The sequence below is a fragment of the Mytilus californianus genome, unplaced genomic scaffold (assembly GCF_021869535.1).
Source record: "Mytilus californianus isolate M0D057914Y unplaced genomic scaffold, xbMytCali1.0.p SCAF_9, whole genome shotgun sequence".
Classification (NCBI taxonomy): domain Eukaryota; kingdom Metazoa; phylum Mollusca; class Bivalvia; order Mytilida; family Mytilidae; genus Mytilus; species Mytilus californianus.
The window spans coordinates 38,561,211-38,579,911 of NW_026262745.1; the positions used below are offsets into that span (position 1 = coordinate 38,561,211).

General features: G+C 32.4%; 1 protein-coding gene across 3 annotated transcripts in view; it reads left to right on the forward strand.

Annotated features, from left to right (window-relative positions):
• The window catches only part of LOC127715485 (ankyrin-1-like), a 99,648-nt gene that overhangs the window by 9,899 nt on the left and 71,048 nt on the right, over positions 1 to 18,701 (forward strand). For 2 of the 3 annotated variants that reach the window (XM_052221545.1, XM_052221546.1), the window contains exons 3-6: positions 677 to 786; positions 5,810 to 5,930; positions 6,604 to 6,806; positions 7,798 to 8,979. In XM_052221545.1, the coding sequence (XP_052077505.1) occupies positions 677 to 786; positions 5,810 to 5,930; positions 6,604 to 6,806; positions 7,798 to 8,016 (653 nt within the window). In that variant the 3' untranslated portion in view covers positions 8,017 to 8,979. Of the gene's footprint in view, positions 1 to 676; positions 787 to 5,809; positions 5,931 to 6,603; positions 6,807 to 7,797; positions 8,980 to 18,701 lie in introns of those variants that run through there. The other variant, XM_052221547.1, reaches the window with a different exon arrangement.

Here is an 18,701-nt window from a genome sequence, read left to right on the forward strand (position 1 = left end):
TTTGATTAAGTACAGACAATCCAAACGTTTTAAAAAATTGACAATAAATTTACATATTATATAAGTGACATGTTTATTTTTCTATTTTCAAAAAATTAAGTTTACTATAAATTGTTTTTGCAATATCAATTTTGTAAGTTTTGATTTGTTTCACCTAAACAAACATCAATTTAACCATGCAACTCTCTTGTTTGAAGACTTTACCCTCATAATTTTTTTTATGACACAAACAATAAACTTACATAAAGATGGATGGTATCACTTGCAAGTTAGAACAGTTGATAGGCTTTATCATACAAAACAACTTACAAACTAGAACCCCACAATTTTCATGACTTATGTCAATCTATTAGTTTCCACCTATAAAGGAAACATCAATTACCATTTACCATATATATATCACTCATTCATCTGTCTTGGAAAACTAATATCTTGTGTTGTATTAAATATATATGTGTTAACTATATATTTAACAATGGTTGACAGCTACATCCTAAACCAGTCTGACTAAAGCAAGTACCCACTATCACTTGCGTTTGTAGATGGATAGTGGGGGCTGGCTTTAGTCAGACTGATCTTAAACAAGATTTACAATAAACATTTAAACATTCTATTATCATGAACTTTTGACTAACGACCTTTAATTAATTGATAAATATATTTGTATGTTTCCAAGGTAATGAAGATATTGGAGTATTTGTAATAGAGAAAGGTTGTGATTATAATTTCCATGACAGACACAGTGTTACCCCATTTGAAGATGCTGTCAACAGAAATTTATCAAAGGTTAGTATTTTGACTGTTTACAGCAAGGACAGTCTCAGCATGATACATATTAGGGTACTGTACATTAATAAGGGATTGATTCATTCATGGTGCAATTTCTATCACAGTAACTCATATTTGGGTTTTAAGGAGAAGGTTTGATAAGGCTCAAATATGGCCCCTGTATCTAGTTAAATTTCCAAGTAGGATTTAATGGCCAATCACAATGAGTCATAGTAAAGGCAATGACTAGCATGTTGACTAGATAAGAAATAGGTCTTGGTGTTTGAAAATTTAGGTTTCAGCTTTCTTTTTATGATGTTATATTTTTAAAGCATAAATTTTGATTTTTCTCAAATTTCAATGAGTTCATGCCATTTCCATTGTGTTTTTAATCATTAACCAGAAACAAAGTTCATGCATCGAAAAAAAAGGATATTTTAGCATCATGTTTTTTATAACAAATGAGCTGTCTGACTTGAATATTTAATTTTGGGGCTCTGTGCTCTGTTTTGTTTCCTATTCCCTACTTGGGTTGAAATGCAAAATATTTTGTAAAATTTTGTCAAAATCTCTATTTTTGACCTATTCTGGATGTAAATGTCAAAGCTTTATAAGAAAAACTCAAAAACATTTGTTCTATTTCACTTTTTCTCGCACGTATTTCCACCAACCTGATGAAACACTCTCATTTTTGTCCAGGCTGCGACTTTTGTCGCAGAAAGCTTGACAAAGGGATAGTGATCTGGCGGCGGCAGCGTTAACTAACTTCTTAAAAGCTTAATATTTCAGAAGGTAGAAGACCTGGATACTTCATACCTTGTATGCAGATACCTTGTGTTAAGAAGTTTCCATCAATCTTATGTCCATTGTCCTTGACCTTTCATGGTTCAGTGTGTGGTTGAAATTTTTTTTTGACTTTTTTTGGTCATGTGAATTTCTCAATCATTATGAGTAATAGGATAACTATATTTGGTATGTGCGTACCTTGCAAGGTCCTCATGCCTGTCAGACAGTTTTCACTTGACCTCAACCTCATTTCATGGATCAGTGAACAAAGTTAAGTTTTCGTGGTCAGGTCCGTATTTCAGATACTATAAGCAATAGGTCTACTATATTTGGTGTATGTAATGATTATAAGGTGTACATGTCCAACTGGCAGGTGTCATCTGACCTTGACCTCATTTTCTTGGTTCAGTGGTAATAGTTTAGTTTTTGTGTTTTTGTCTGTTTTTCTAATACTGTATGCAATAGGTCAACTATATTTGGTGTATGGAAATATTTTATGATGTACATGTCAGTCTGGCAGGTTTTATTTGACCTTGACCTCATTTTCATGGTTCATTGCTCAATGTTAAGTTTTTTGTGTTTTGGTCTGTTTTTCTAATATTGTATGCAATAGGTCAACTATATTTGGTGTATGGAAATATTTTACAATGTACATGTACATGTCAGTCTAGCAGGTATTATTTGACCTTGACTTCATTTTCATGGTTCATTGCTTATTTAAAGTTTTTGTGTTTTGGTCTGTTTTTCTTAAACATGTTAAACTTTAAGCAATAGGTCAATTATATTTGGTGTATGGAATGATTGTTAGGTGTATATGTCTGTCTGGCAGGTATCATCTGACCTTCACCTCATTTTCATGGTTCATTGGTCAATGTTCAGTTTTCCTGGTTAACTTTGTTTCTAAGATACTATAAGCAATAGGTCAACGATATTTGGTGCATGGAATGATTTTAAGGTGTACATGTCAGTTTGGCAGGGTTCATCTGACCTTGATTCATTTTCATGGTTCATTGGTCAATATAGAATTTCCATGGTTTGGTCTGTTTCTTTTATACTATAAGCAATAGGTTATCTATATTCTGTGTATGGAATGATTGTATTAAAGGTGTACATGTATTTTTGCCTTGGTTTATCTGACCTTGACCTCATTTTCTTGGATCATAAATGTTAATGTGATACTTGTAATTAAACTTTAAATGTAGGACTATCAACATAAAATCAATGGTCAGTATAGTAGTCGAAATATTTCAGCATTTGCAATCTTGTTAAAAAATGAAATGAATAAAAGGGGACATATAGGGCTCTTACCAAACCTTCTCCTTTGTAGATTATTATTTGGTTAATTATCAGTTCATGCCATTATGTAGAAATATTTGATTGTGCTGCTGTATACATCTGTTAGGCATTCTTTTGGAATGATGACTTAAGTTTGCTGTTACAAAAATCGTTGTATTTTGCACAACTGCTGTTAACTATGAAGTATAGTTAATTGTGATAGTTAGTACAAATAAGCAAAATTAAAAATCGGTTCTTACGATGATTTCCAAACTATCAAATTAATTTGCTTAATAAAGAAGACTATAGATATTTTGTGACTTAAATAAAACTGAAAATATAGGCCTGCATGATAATTTCTATCCCCTTATCCAGCAAAGTTATGGAGGGGATATATTGCTTCATAGAGGAATGATTATTTATCAGCTAATGCATGATGCATCATGTTTATCAATAAAGGTCAACTCTTAAATTAAACCATCTTGACAATAAAGATCTTAATATATTGAGATTCAAATTGAAATTTCTTTTTGCTAAGGATTCATTGAAAAAAAAGGTATCAAAAAGTAATGCATTTGACTTTAAATTATTTAATCAAAAAAATTGCAAATTTGAGTTGATTAGCTATAATTTAGGACAGCTTTATTATTTCTTATCAGCTTTTGGTTCAGGTATTATGCACAATGCATGACCCTTAAAAAGTGCAAAATAGAAAAAAAATAATGTTACATCTACTAACTAAATACAGTAAAACCTGTCCAGAAATAGAAGACAGCAATGTGATGAATCATATTGTGATGTATGGAAATGACTATTCCCAGCCTCTAAAGTACAATTAAAAAGACTAGAATATGTAGTTTTATAAAGAATATTCAAAGTTCCTCACTATATATATGCCAATTTAGAGCTTGACATGTATAGACTTTTTGTTTTTTTATGTATTTGAGTTCCTCTCTCAGTGCCAAAGGATCTGGAATTTTTCACACAATTTTGGTCATTTTGAGATGACTCAAAAAGTTGGGGCCCTTTTTTCAAACGTCGAAATTATTAGTACTAGATTCATAGCATCAATGAACTTGTATTGACTGTTTCATCACATTTACCTCATGAATTTTCTTACCGTTTTTCTAAAAACATTCAAGAACAGTTTATGGAATGCAACAGTTTAAAATTGAAATGATTTTAATGACTCAAAATGGTAAATTTCTCAGACATTGCTAACATTTCTTTCGATTTTGAAGATGAAATTAAAACCAGAAGTTTCAGGACAATACTAAAATACAAGTAATTCCTGATTCATTTCCATGATTTGTTCTGTTTATCAAATTCTCGTTTAATTTAGCATGAAATCATTTTGCAATTTACAATTAAGTGTCTAATCTGGTGAAGACAGTTTTTGGTTATAACATAGTAAATAAAGCACACGTTTGACTTGTGAAAAACTACATAAAGTTTTAATTTTTAAATCAGAATTGACGATTGTCTATGCTGAAAACTAATTAAATAATGAAGAAAGTTGTCATGGAATTTTAATTTCTTTATAATATAAGTTTTGAGTTTGTGATCACAGGTGTGAATTAAAAACACAGTGATTAGCGATCATTAGCCAATAATTACAGGAGGCATACATATGGTTATTAGGAGGGCCCTCAAGATTATTATACTATACTGGAGTGGCAGTTTTATTACAGGACAGGGATTACTAAACAAAACAAGTGCAAAATGGCGATCAAGAAACCCGATCTCACTGAAATGACCCAAATTATAAAAAATAATTGTCCCAAGTCCCAAACTGCCATTTAGGACAAATAGCTTTCAGTTTAGGTCATGACTGGCAAATATAAAAATAAGAAGATGTGGTTTGATTGCCAATGAGACAACTCTCCACAAGAGACCATCTGACACAGAAATTAACAACTATAGGTCACTGTACGGCCTTCAACAATGAGCAAAGCCCATACCTCATAGTCAGCTATAAAAGGCCCCGAAATGACAAATGTAAAACAATTCGAAAGAGAAGACTCACGGACTGATTTATGTACAAAATAATTAAAACAAATAACTGCTGAGTTACAGGCTCCTGACTTGGCCGGGACAGGCACATACAGAATGTGGCGTGGTTAAACTAGTTTGAAGGTGCGCCAACCCTCCCCTAACCTTGGACAGTAGTGTAACAGTACAACATAAAAACAAACTATAAAAATCAGTTGAAAAGGGCTTAACTCATCAGATCAATACAAAGCAGAAATACATCCAACAAAAACACAGAGTGGACGTGGCAGGGTACTTATATACATCCACACAACAAATAAGACATCTAAGACTAAAATATCAATCAGTACACATCCAATATCCAATGGATTTAGTGACGTCATTAACAGTCAGAGAAAAACATGACCTTGTGCAATGCCAAGATACAGGTATCGACAGATTGTAGAGCCATGAATGTGCATATGTATATAAAAATGATATTTAGTTTGATTTTAATTTACTGATAACAAAATCAATATTGATACCTATAAATACAATATTCAAAGATCTAATTTTAGTGTTGAATCGGTAACCTTTTAGAATAAGTTTATTTAAAGGATCGATAAGTTTACCTGGATCGTATCTAAATTACCCGGCTCGGTAAACAACATCTCTGTAAAAATTAGGATGTGCTATCCCGTTAAAAATAATTTTTCTATAGGTACAACCAAACTTCCAAACCAAATCATTATATCTATTGAAGAATTTAGTAAAGGTTTTAAGTAATTTGTGGTAACAAATTCCCTGACTTAATAATTTACCAGTAGTTCATAGATTACGTTCATTGAAATCCAAAACAGACACGGGCATAGCGAACGAGTTGTGATATATAAACACTGTAAGTTGATGCCAAAGGAACATCACGTCAAAAAAAGTGACTGTTTCCAAACCCTTGTATATGCCCCATATTAACATTTAATCATATACAGATATTGAATATTCTGTTTAGATTGTAGGAGCATTGATATCTAAGGGAGCTAAGCCAAATGAGCCATTATCTACTGGTAATTTGGCAGTTTGTGTAGCAGCTGAGAAGTCATACAAAGAACTACTGCAAACTCTCATAAATGGTGAGAAAAAAATACCTTTTCAGTACAAGAATGTATTTGTTGAGCCTTTTTTGACTGGAGTGACTTCTTCAGATGGAGGGGAGACATTAGTTTTAGTCCACTAAGGGAAACAGTTCTGCCTATAGTCATTTACAAATTTGTTGTTGAACAGCTATGGTACCTACTTTATATAAAAAAGTATACCGTTTATGGTTTAACTCATAGCCTCTTAAATTTTTCAGGTGACAAGGAATAGTTATCTGAAAATATCAGTACTCATGATTCTGTCTTTTCAAATTTAGAGCATAATGATTTAACCAGTCCATTAAAATAGGGTTATGTAATCAGATCTTTGATGGTTTGTTAAATTTATTCACAAATTTATTAGACTTCGGACAATTTAGAGCTTGACATTTTATGTAGACACCTCTCTATTGCTAAGGATGAATTGTTGACCTTTAGATGTCTTTTGGTTATTTGTATTGTTTTAATCTTACTTTCTCATGCATGGTTACCCCACATCTCCTTTCATTCATATTGTCCTATTTTAACTCCAGTGTGCTTTGGTAATTTTCCTTCAAATTTTTTCAGTAAAATTTACCTGAATGAAAAATAGACATTTTAGACTAATTGGTACAGGGATATTAAACCTATATGAATAACAGCTGCATCATTACATCTATTCTATTTTTAGGTGGTGCTAGTGTAAATTCAGTAAACAATGAAGGAGCAACACCACTGTACATAGCCTCAAAAGAAGGACACAGTGAATTGATACAAACATTATTGAATGCTCGAGCTAATGTCAACATGCCATGTGAGAAAGGTGAACAGCACACACCATTGATAGCTGCTACAGCTGCAGAGCAGTTTGATGTTGTTAAATTATTGTTAAAGGTATAAAGACTATTTTAAGAAATTTTTTTAATTTGTTCACACTCACAGCTGTACATGTGACATTTGCCATTGTTTTTACCATATAGATGTTGTATATGTTGGTATGTCATGTATGTCTGTCAAGATTAATACATTATTCAAGACCATTTTTGAGAAAATTTTTGTAGTACAATTATCTACTTTAATTCTTTCATGATAAACTAGCAGAGAATATCTATATCTGTTTGGGGCTTAGAAACACGAAAGAAATGACTTTTTTTTATACTGCATTGCTTTATATTATAAGAAAATATTAAATATACTTTTGAAGAAAAATGTTCTGATTTTTTTTACATGAAGTCTACAACATATAACATAACTCTGATTAACCCTGCTCTCTTTTAATATTACTATTATGAATAAAAATTGTGGGATGTTTATTGATTTCTTTGCAAAAAAAGCTTACCTAGTCAGAGAATTTATATCAGAATGTTCAAGGTTGTAATATTAAAACTTTATATCTTCAAGTAGAATAGTACCATTAACTGATAAATGTATGAAAAGGCTATGGTATATTCCAGAGTCCAAAACTATATGTCACTGTATGGCCTTCCACAATAAGCAAAACCCATACTGTAAAGTCGGCTATTATAAGGCCCAAACATGATGAAATGGAAACAATTTAAAAAAGAAAACTAATGGCCTGATTATGATAAAAGAATAAACAAAAAAACAAATAAAACAGACAGCAACAATAAAAAAAACACTAAATAACAAGCTTTTCAACATCCTCATTTACAACTTTTCATGGAATAGTTGAATACACAATTATAAAGTAAGTGAAGTTTTGAATGGTACATTGTATTAACGTCATAGAATCATTGTTGTTATATTACAATTCAATGGTTCACTGTGTGTGGACAGAAATGGATGTTTAAAGAATTTTATTTTTATTTTGTTATACCAATTATGTGTGTACCGAATAATCAATTGTATACCATGTATCTTTCAGAATAACTGTGACATCAATGCTCCAGATAAGGATGGATGGACACCATTATGGCATGCCTATGGGAACAATGATGAAGACAGTATGAAATTGTTACTGAAATCAGGTGCAGATAAGAATGTTAGAAATGCAGATGGAGTTACAATAATGGATGAAGCAAGAGACGCAGATGATGATAGCATGATAGAATTATTACAAAGTTTTTCACAAGCATGGACATGAAAGAATAGTAACATTTGAATGTGAAAGAATCTCGCAAGTTTATAAACAATAATGCTGATCAGACAGAGTAAACATGTGTAGCACATGCTATTGTGTGCATCACAGATTGCAGCAACTAAATAAGAAATGATGTCACAAATTTAAAGTGATAAACATTTGACCAAAATTAAAGATGTTCTAACTTTTAAAATGAATCTTATGAAGAAATTGTCAAAGTTGTGAGATCAATTTAATCTACATTTCACAAATGTATATATAATCCAGATCGGTCTTAAAGACAGTGGTTTCTTTTTTTTCAATTTTAATGAGAAAATACAATTTATAAAAATTATTTCTATTCATGATCTCTATAATATTTATGATGGATAAATGAGATACTTTAATATAATAAATTTATTTAACGCTAAATACCGTAACTACTGAGATTACTAAGATATTTAGACTCAAATAGTGAAATATCTGTTCATTCTTATCAAGATTTTCTACTTATGATTATTGAGTTTTTAACAGCCAAATTACTATATGTACTGTTTAGATATTTAATGTGGATGTTACCGAGATATATACCAGTACTCTTAAAATGAAAAAAGACAACTATTATACTTTTGTTACAACAACCATTTTGTATAAAATCCCAAATATGAGGGGCCTGATGGGGGGCTCTCATCACGATTCACGAGTTGATTTTTTTGTCAATCACGATTCACAGAAAATAAATTTCCATGATCACGGATCACGAAAATATAAAAAAAAAAAAAAAAATCTGTAGAAAAACGGATCACGATAGCGAAAATGCGCCAATCACGAAGAACAAAAATAACCCATCAGGCCCCTAAAATATGAAAAAAAAAATGTGGGCCGTACAAATAAGATGAAAGCTACTAGGTTAGCAATGTGTTTGAAGAAAAAATTGCAATGCAAAAGTTTATTGTATTTTGTTATTAAAATGAATTATCAAAGCTATTATATGTCATGTTAATGAACTGCCATGATCCTGTTCAAACTGATAAAATTGGAGGATTTGTTCAATCATGTTATAACTACTGCAGAAAGTAATATCAAATCAAGGTTTATGTTAGTGGGCGACTAGGATGAAGATGTTACTATCATGCCTTAATTTGCTTTTCCTGGTCGCCAAAAGAGATTTCATGTCATCTTGTTTTTACAAGTCCCTCTTTCTGTCTATAATTTTCCATTTTAATGTAATAGTAACTTTTCATTAAAAAGTAATGAAATTTAAAAAACAGACAATTTTTTTCTGATCGTATATTTATGACTGATCATATATTGTTTCAAAGGAACATTGTTTTATGCAAATCAAGCATGATGTTTTGTTTCAGCTCTTTTGTTTTACCTGTTTACCTGTACAGTCAGGTAAATTTTGTCATTCTGCCATTGTTGTTACTTTATCCCCTGCAAACAAATTTTGATGACATATATATATAGGAATCATCCTGTTTTAGTATTTCCGGAATTATGAACCCTGAAATTAAAAATATCATACTCAACTCGCAAATATGTGAGATGGACTGTTAATGACATGACCTATGAGAATTTTGAAAGCCCCGCACACTGAAAAAATATTGTGTTACTGTAAAGATCAAGCATGAACCTAGAGGAACCAAAAAATGCCAAGAGCCTTTATCTCCCACCTGGAATTTTTACATAAAATTGATACAATGCAACAAGAATATAAAGGAATTAATAAAATTGGTAAATTAAGTGCAATAATTTTAGTCGTCCAAGACTTTTTTTAAGATATTGTAGTACTGGAAAGGACAAACCATATATTATTCATGCCAAGTATTTCTTTATTTGAAACAAATGAAACTTCTGCGCAATTTTTTGTATGACCACAAAATATTTTGAGTTCGTATTATGTTAAGGCGATGCCTGCTTCGGCGTCTGAAGACATTTTGGTATGCAGACAATAACTTGAGTATAAGTGTATGGATCTCTATGAAATTTTAGCACAAGGTTTCATACAACAATAGGAAGGTTGGCATTGATTTTGGGGGGTAATGTCGTAGCTGTTCTGTAATTAGGGGCCAAAAAGGGTCCAAAAACAAGCATTTTTAGTGGTTCATAGACAATAAATTGGTTCACAGACAATAACTTGAGTAGAAGTGTATGGATATGTATGAAATTTTAGCACAAGATTCCAAACCACAATAGGAGGGTTGGGATTAATTTTGGGGTTATTGTCGTAGCTGTTTTGTAATTAGGGGCCAAAAACAATTATTTTTCTGGTTTGCAGACATTTACTTGAGTATAAGTGTATGGATCTCTATTAAATTTTAGCACAAGGTTCCATACCACAATAGGAAGGTTGGGATTTATTTTGGGGGTTATTGTTGTAGCTGTTTTGAAATTAGGGGCCGAAAACAATTATTTTTCTGGTTCACAGACAATAACTTGACTATAAGTGTATGGATCTCTATTAAATTTTAGCACAAGGTTCCATACCACAATAGGAAGGTTGGGATTTATTTTCAGGGTTATTGTTGTAGCTGTTAATAATTAGGGGCCAAAAAAACAAGCATTTTTTATGTTTCAGGGCAATAATTTGTGTATGAGAGTATGGATCTCTATGATATTTTACCACAAGGTTCTATACTTCGAAAGGAAAGTTGGGATTGATTTTTGGGGGCATGGCCAAACGGTATAATAATTAGGGGTCGGAAATGGGGCAAACAAATTTTTTGGTTTCTGGACAATAACTTGAGTATAAGTCTATGGATTGCTATTTAATTGTACCACAATGTGTTATACCATAAAATAAAGCTTGGGATTGATTTTAGGGTTTATGACCTTAATGGTTTAGGAAAAAGGGACCAAAACAATACTTTCGTAATACTTTGTATGAATTGTTTATTTCTTGACCAATTTCAATGGGGTTTAATTCAAAATCTTTAATTCTTGGGGTTCTTTAAAATGCTTAATCTTACTGGGCATTTAGGATTTGGATTTTTTTACTTTGGGCACAGTTTTCAAGTAGGTCCAAATTGGGGTCCAAAATTAAACTTCGTTTGATTTCATCTAATAATTGAATCATTGGTGTTCTTTGATATGCCGAACCTAACAGTGTATTCAGATTTTTGATTTTGGACCCGGTTTTCCAACTGGTCCAGATTAAGGTCCAAAGGGTTCAAAATTAAACTTTCGTTTGATTTCATCAAAAATTGATGTATTGGGTTTCTTTGATATGCTGAATCTAACCATGCATTTATATTTTGGATATTGGACCATAAAAGGTATATGTCCAATTTTTAAGTTTTTATGTTCTTAGACCACATTCCTTCTTTGTCGAAACTTATGCTATGTCAAATATTTAATCACAATCTTAACTCAGAGATGTATTGCACAATTGATAGAAATTGAAAGTAGAATCATAGTGAAAAAAAATTATAGTCCAGCAGATATAAGAATAATTGATGACTTTATGGTAAAAGCATGAAACTCAGCATAGTGAAAGATTAAGGGGTATAAACAAAAGCCACGAAAAAAAATCCAAATTAAAGATGGCTGATATAAGGTACTGGGAATACAACATCATACACTTGATGAAGTCTACTAATATGCAAGAGTTCAGTAGATATCACAAATTGAAGGAAATACATTTAAGATATGCCAGTTATTATTTTTTCAACTTTATACATAATTAATCAAAATGGTGTCCAAATTCAAAATGACACCGTCAAAAATGTCAGAGTTTGACCGTATTAATATATATACACTCTCAATGTAGTATAGAAAGTTAACAAATTTGTGAAACTAATCATATGATGTAGACACAGGCCAGCAATATATTAACTATACCAGGGGACATAGATTATGTTTACAAATGGCGGCAAAAATTCAAAATGGCGCCGTAAAAAATTGACATTTTTTTGTAATAATGTGGTATAAAATGATATAAAGATAATGAAACTTTTATTTGGATACAAATGCAAACCAACATATTATTCTTTTGTAAGAGGTAGCATAAACTATGAAATAAAAATGGCCGATACAATTTAAAATGGCGTCTCTGACAAGGTCTAAATTTACACAGTTATACTTAATGTTTACACGACTTCAGAAAATCTTTCAATTTACTGTCAATGAAAAATATGTATGAAACCCTACAAAGACAACTATTTCTTTTTTCAAAATGTGAGAAAAAATAAAAATGGCGCCTCAAAAGTAATTTTTTTGCATAACAACTTTATAGAAAATATTCAAGTTATTGATAATTGAAAGATATCTAAATGCAGGATAATCAAAATTTAGCACAGTCTCAATCAGTTTCTCACAGTCCGGTGAGCAGTTATATAATAAATGCTTTGCATTTCAATGCTGCTTTCAAGCATTTACATGCTCCTCGACATCCTTTCGTACAGCCAAGATGGATAAGCCATTACAAATTCTGCAAGCCCTGACCAGAATGGTACCCACATACCATGAAGTGTTGGCCAACCAAATAAATCTGGTGATGGCATACCAGGATTTTCGACTAAACAATTACCCCTGAATAACACTACCTTGGTAGGCTACATGTTTCGTATGTTGTTGTTGTGCATCTCGTGTCGGAGGAATATTGTCAATTGTTCTTGTCTTCTATATTAATAGATGTTTTCTTAATTCATTCACTGTATTAAATTTACTAGACCAATTACTAGTATACAGAAGCACAACATACCGTTCTATAACTTTGTTACTATTAATATTTACACTTCATTTGGATTTTCAATAATCTGCATAAATGCATCTGACAATTCCTCATATCTATACGGACCATGTGTCCCAAGCTGATTTTTTTATCCTTCCCCACAAAAGCTGATACTGTGTCACAACCGGTGAAAGCATGGACCAGTGGTAAGGCTTTCTATTTCAATGGTCCTAGAGCAATTATGGCTTATTCCATGAACTGAAATATATCGGAAGTTCTTTCCAGTGCCAAAACCTATCCACAACTGTTCAATCTGCAGTCAATTGAAACAAGACACAGACAATACAACAACATCTCTATAACTGTTCTGGTCAATATTCTGTTGTGACCTTTTTCTAGGCAGCATCTAAGGCAAACAACAACATTCTGGTATCTGCATCCTCAGGTGAACATGAGCTCAATAATTCATAGCTGTGTTTTGCATGTTCCACTAAAGAATTGTCCATTAGATTGACTAAAATTTTGTCCGCAGTGAAAGAGGGTCTTCAGAAATACCGTGAAACTGTTTACTCGTGTAGTGGTATTAACCATATGTGGATTCTTAAAAACTCTATTAAAGAACTTCTGGATAATTTTAAATCTCGGTCTTTTTCTGAAATTAGTTCTATCAAAACTTTTGATTTTTCAACCTTGTATACCACCATTCCCCATGTGAAATTGAAAAACCGTCTAAAAGAAATAATCCACAATGTTTTTCATCATAAAAATGGTAGCATACGCTATAAATTTATTACTTTGGGATACCATAAGGCATATTTTGTTAATAGTGAACAAAAGGGTAAAACATGCTACACAGAGGAACAAGTGATCAGTATGCTGGAGTTTCTTGTTGACAACATATTTGTTGAATTTGGAGGTAGACTTTTTCAACAAATTGTCGGCATTCCTATGGGAACGAACTGTGCGCCTCTCCTTGCCGACCTCTTCTTATTTTCATATGAATCGGAGTTCCTTCAGACACTTGTCAAAAACAAGAAGATCAAAGAAGCCAGGTTATTTAATTTCACTTTCAGATATATTGATGATGTTCTTTCCATTAACAATCCGAACTTTTCTGATTGGGTTCCATTAATATATCCACCTGAACTAGAAATTAAAGAAACAACAGACACGGCTTCCTCCGCCTCATTTTTAGACTTATACCTCGAATTTGACATACACAGTCATCTCAGTACCAGAATCTATGACAAACGAGACGATTTTAATTTTGAAATTATCAATTTCCCCCACCTTAGTAGCAATATACCAACTTCATCTGCATATGGGATATACATTTCCCAACTTATTCGGTATTCAAGAGCTTGCAGCTCCTACCCAGACTTTGTAAAACGTCACCAGTGTCTGAGCAGAAAGTTGATGAACCAGGGGTATGTCAAAGAACGTCTCGTCCTTTTTCTAAAAAAAAGTTCATTAGAAGGTACCAAGAACTTGTTGATAAATATTCCGTATCAACTTCACAAATAATACACGATGGTCTTGAAGTATAGATTTTGCGTACTGACGTTGTTTATCATCTTAAGGGCATACGATACAGTAGCAAGGGCAGATAATAACGTTTTCAAAACTTTTCGTGTTGTTTTCGCGATGTTGTTAATCAGAACGTTGTAATTTCGCGATGTTTCTTAAAAGAATGATTACATTTTGCGACGTCGCTTTAGATGTAGTCACATTTGCGGAAAAATCCACTGACGTCATAATCCGATTGCGCGAATTTGAAAAAAGGCACCTGCTAAAAAAATTGACCATATCACGAAAATTGTAATATCTATTCATTAGTAATGAAGTCAACAGTATTTACTTGAAATGTGAAAAAAAATCAAATCCACAGTCATAGTTTTGTATGTGTTTTATTTCATATAGGAAATGAATAAAAGATATGTAAATAGAATAATACGTCGAGGAGACAGAAACCCAACTACACAAAAAGCCCAATAAATAATTCAACGTACTGTCTTGACCATAATATAGTATCTATATATACACCATTTGGCAAGCTCTAAATCGTATGACAATTGTACGGATAAATTAAACAGACTATCAACAAAATGTTAAAATAACATAAGAAATAAAGACAACGCCTCATACTGTTCCTGACTTTGAATAGGTACATTAAAAAGTTTAACGGCATTTTTAGAACTAACCCAGTGGAATATTTATATGTGTATGAAGAATAACTCTCAGTTAAGTAAACACAGTTATGAGCCCCGTACGTATTACAGACCAAAACAAAAACGTACCCGTTCATGCGCTAAACTTATCCCCTATGTACATATTGAGAGAAAACAATCGAAGTATCGGCACACCGGAATTAGGTATCTGACAGACAAGAAAAGTGTTTACAAGTTGCAACTCACTGTCGTTAAGCTACTGACCAAATACGAAGTCTTTCCGTAAGGTAGTTTATCAGATAAGAAACAAAAATTTGTTGGACCACCGGATGGAATGACAAACAATGGTGTTGCACCCAATGCTAGATTGGAGGTATAATACAGACAAATATGTACCGTAATAAAAAATACCCTGCCTGAATACAAGCTAAGGTAACCTATCTATTGATACAGAATCATGCAATGGTATGCTCTAATATCGACTGCTGTACTTCCTATGAAATATTATACTACACCGCAATGGACTATATATATTGAGATGAGACAAATACGAAATAAATGTGGCTTTTTTGTGTGTCGAAGGCCGTACGGTGACCTTTAATTGTGTTTATCTTCGTCATTTGAACTATGATTGATAAAGTTGTCTCATACCAAATGTCCTTATTTTTATATTATCCCATTTACTTTTTTTTGTAATTTATAACTGTTTGTCATTTCGGGGCCTTTTGAATAATTATATGTATGCTCAAGCTGTGTTGTCTACATGAAATGTAGGACTAATTTAGGACAGAGATGCAAATTTCTTTTTTTTATTAGATTTCTTTTTTTTTTGTTTCCGGTCATTTCTTTTCTAAAAGTAGTTTACTAAAATACTTTTTCTATCCAAGTTTCGTAACAATTCATAAAGGTTTGGCAAATAGTTTATGCTACTTTACGAGTAACTATCTTTATAAATATTGATGATAGATATCATTGATTTCGAAAAAGAAAACCTTGGCTATACCACTGAACTTGACAGCGTAGTCGTGAACGACGGGAAAGATTTCACGACGTTGTTGCGATTAAAACTTATTTCAACGTAATTTAGCGCCTTATTGGCAAACGTCCCGTTTGCCATTAAAACTCATGGTTTATTGCTTTTATTGAGAAAACAAGCACATGGACCCCCATTTTTTTCTTTTGCAATCAATCAAGGAATGTTTCAGGGACGCTCCGCCAAAATTTTAAGAAAAAATCAACGATCAAATTTTTTCTGCACTTCTGAATAGACGCAAAAATATTGTCAATTTCTTTATTTCACTAATAGTAATATAATTTAAAAAAACAAAAATTAAGTTAAACCTTAAACTTGTTACAGCATTTTGATGCCGTGGTTCAAAGGAACATTTTACAAAAAAACCGGTTAAATTATGACTGTTCGTTCAAAAGTATTGTTACTTTCCTTAAAAGTCCTTATTTATGCAATTTCAGTGTTTTTCCTTCAAATATGCAAATTTCGAACCAAATTATCTCAAAAAGTAAGTCATGAAGGTATATTTTTCTTTGCACATTTCAAAAGTACACATTAAAATTGACCTTCTACCAAAATTTCAAGAAAAAATCAACGAGGGATCTCTACTGTATCGTATGCCCTTAATAACGTGTTATAGTATTCTTTTATTTATCTTTATTAATATTACTTTTACTGTTAAGTCTGTTTTTTTGAGATATCCATTTGACGTGACTCTGTGCTTATGTATCCCGTCATACTTTGAACGACAAAATTATTTTATTTATTAATATTACTTTTACTGTTGAGTCTGTTTTTTGTGATATACATTTGACGTGACTCTGTACTTATGTATATCGTCATACTTTGTACCACACAATTATTTTATTTTATTTATTAATATTACTTTTACTGTTAAGTCTGTTTTTTGTTATATCCATTTTACGTGACTCTGTACCAAGTCAGGAATATGACAGTTGTTATCCATTCATTTGATGTGTTTGTTTTTTTGATTTTGCCATTTGATTGGGGACTTTCCTTTTTGAATTTTCCTCGGAGTTCAGTATTTTTGTGATTTTACTTTTTGCAGTATTTCCAATGTCGTGGTCCTGGTCAGTTACTACGATCTCATTTTCTATGCCAGCTTTGATTATTTCATCCGCGAGAAAATGAACGAACTCAACTTTATTATCGTCTAGACGCAAAAATTCCTGCCAGTTTCCTGGAACTTTCGATTCATCTAGAATTTGCCTTCAAATACCTTTACCACGTTTTCCACGAGTAGACGCGTTTAAGCTATTGTCAAACACAATGTCAATTCATTGTCCATCTTTTCATAAATTCAGAATATGATGATCCACCAAGAATAATAGAAGACACTACAGGTCGAACATCTGTTAGAGGCGACAAATTATTTAGACATTTTGAAAGAAGGTCAGCTTTTGTTCCTAGACGGATCGTTCCATTTGACTATGCGATGTTTCCATCTTTTGATTGACAAGCAATATACAGTCTTGCAAATAACGAACAATTACTTTTCAAATACAGTAGCTTGTGATCTATCGTAGAAGTTTTCTTTGCAGAAAGTGGGGTTTGAAAAAGTGGTAACTTGTTCCTCTTGATTTTATCAAAGACCGTGAGACGTTGTTCGATCGACAAGGTGTTAGCCTCACGTATAGACCTTACAAATATCAATACTGTCAATTCAAATTGCAGGGTTACATACCAGAATCATGCCAAAATTGAGGATATTCTTTGATCTATCCTAACACCACTTTTCGAATTCTAGGATTTCCTCATCATCATTCAGAGAATCTTTGTAATGTTGGTAAGCGTTTGATAATAAATGCTCTGTACTGGGTGATGTAACATGTGTAAGCTTGGCATTTCCTAAAAAACTAGTCCATCCACTATCGTCAATATATATATATATTTATATATATATATATATATCAATTGATAGTTCTCCTTCCATTAATGGGATATCTTGTTCGCTGAATCTCATTACAACGGGTGGAAGATTCGAATAACTCTCTGATAAAAAGCATTTTAAGAAGCTTCAGATTGGTCGAATGTTTGCTAAACTCCATGAACATCATATGACATATGTTGGAATAAAGATATACCGGTACCATGAAATGAATCTTTTCATGAAATACTGCTTGGATTGTGGTCAATGTTGTCTACAGCAGACGAAGTGAACACATTTTGCAGTAGATGTGTAGGGCAAACAATACCTTCTTGGATATAACGACGACAAGCATCATTGGCCATCGAAGTAGAAATTTCTAACACTCTGTTGTAGGAAACAGATAGTCCAAGTTTGAAGAAAGTGTCTACTAGATCTAGTCTTACAGTGGATCATGATTCCCAAATGAGCACACACGGGGGGTTCATGGTCTTTCATTAGACGGTTGGATTGTTTCTTTGTACAACTATACATCAAAAGCTGTGCTATTGTTAAAATTCGACTGAGAATATGAACGATCCTGAATATTTGGTCCAGACTGAATCAAACTGATGAAAGAAAGCAATGACTGGGATACAGCAAATTCTTATAGATTTTTATAGATTGCTTCACATCATAAAATCTGCATTAGCATTATAGCTAACACTGTGCAAAGTTTCATGCTTTTACTATAAAGTGGTCAATTATACCAATATATTGGACTTAGCCTCCTGACTATTGGCGGCCAATTTGAATTTGGCGGCCATTATGGAATTTTTTTTAGATTGCTCCATATCCAAAAAAGTTTATTAGCAACATAACTAACGCTGTGCAAAGTTTCATGCTTTAACTATAAAGTGATCAATTATACCAATATATTGGACTTAGCCTCTTGACTATTGGCGGCCATTTTGAATTTGGCGGCCATTA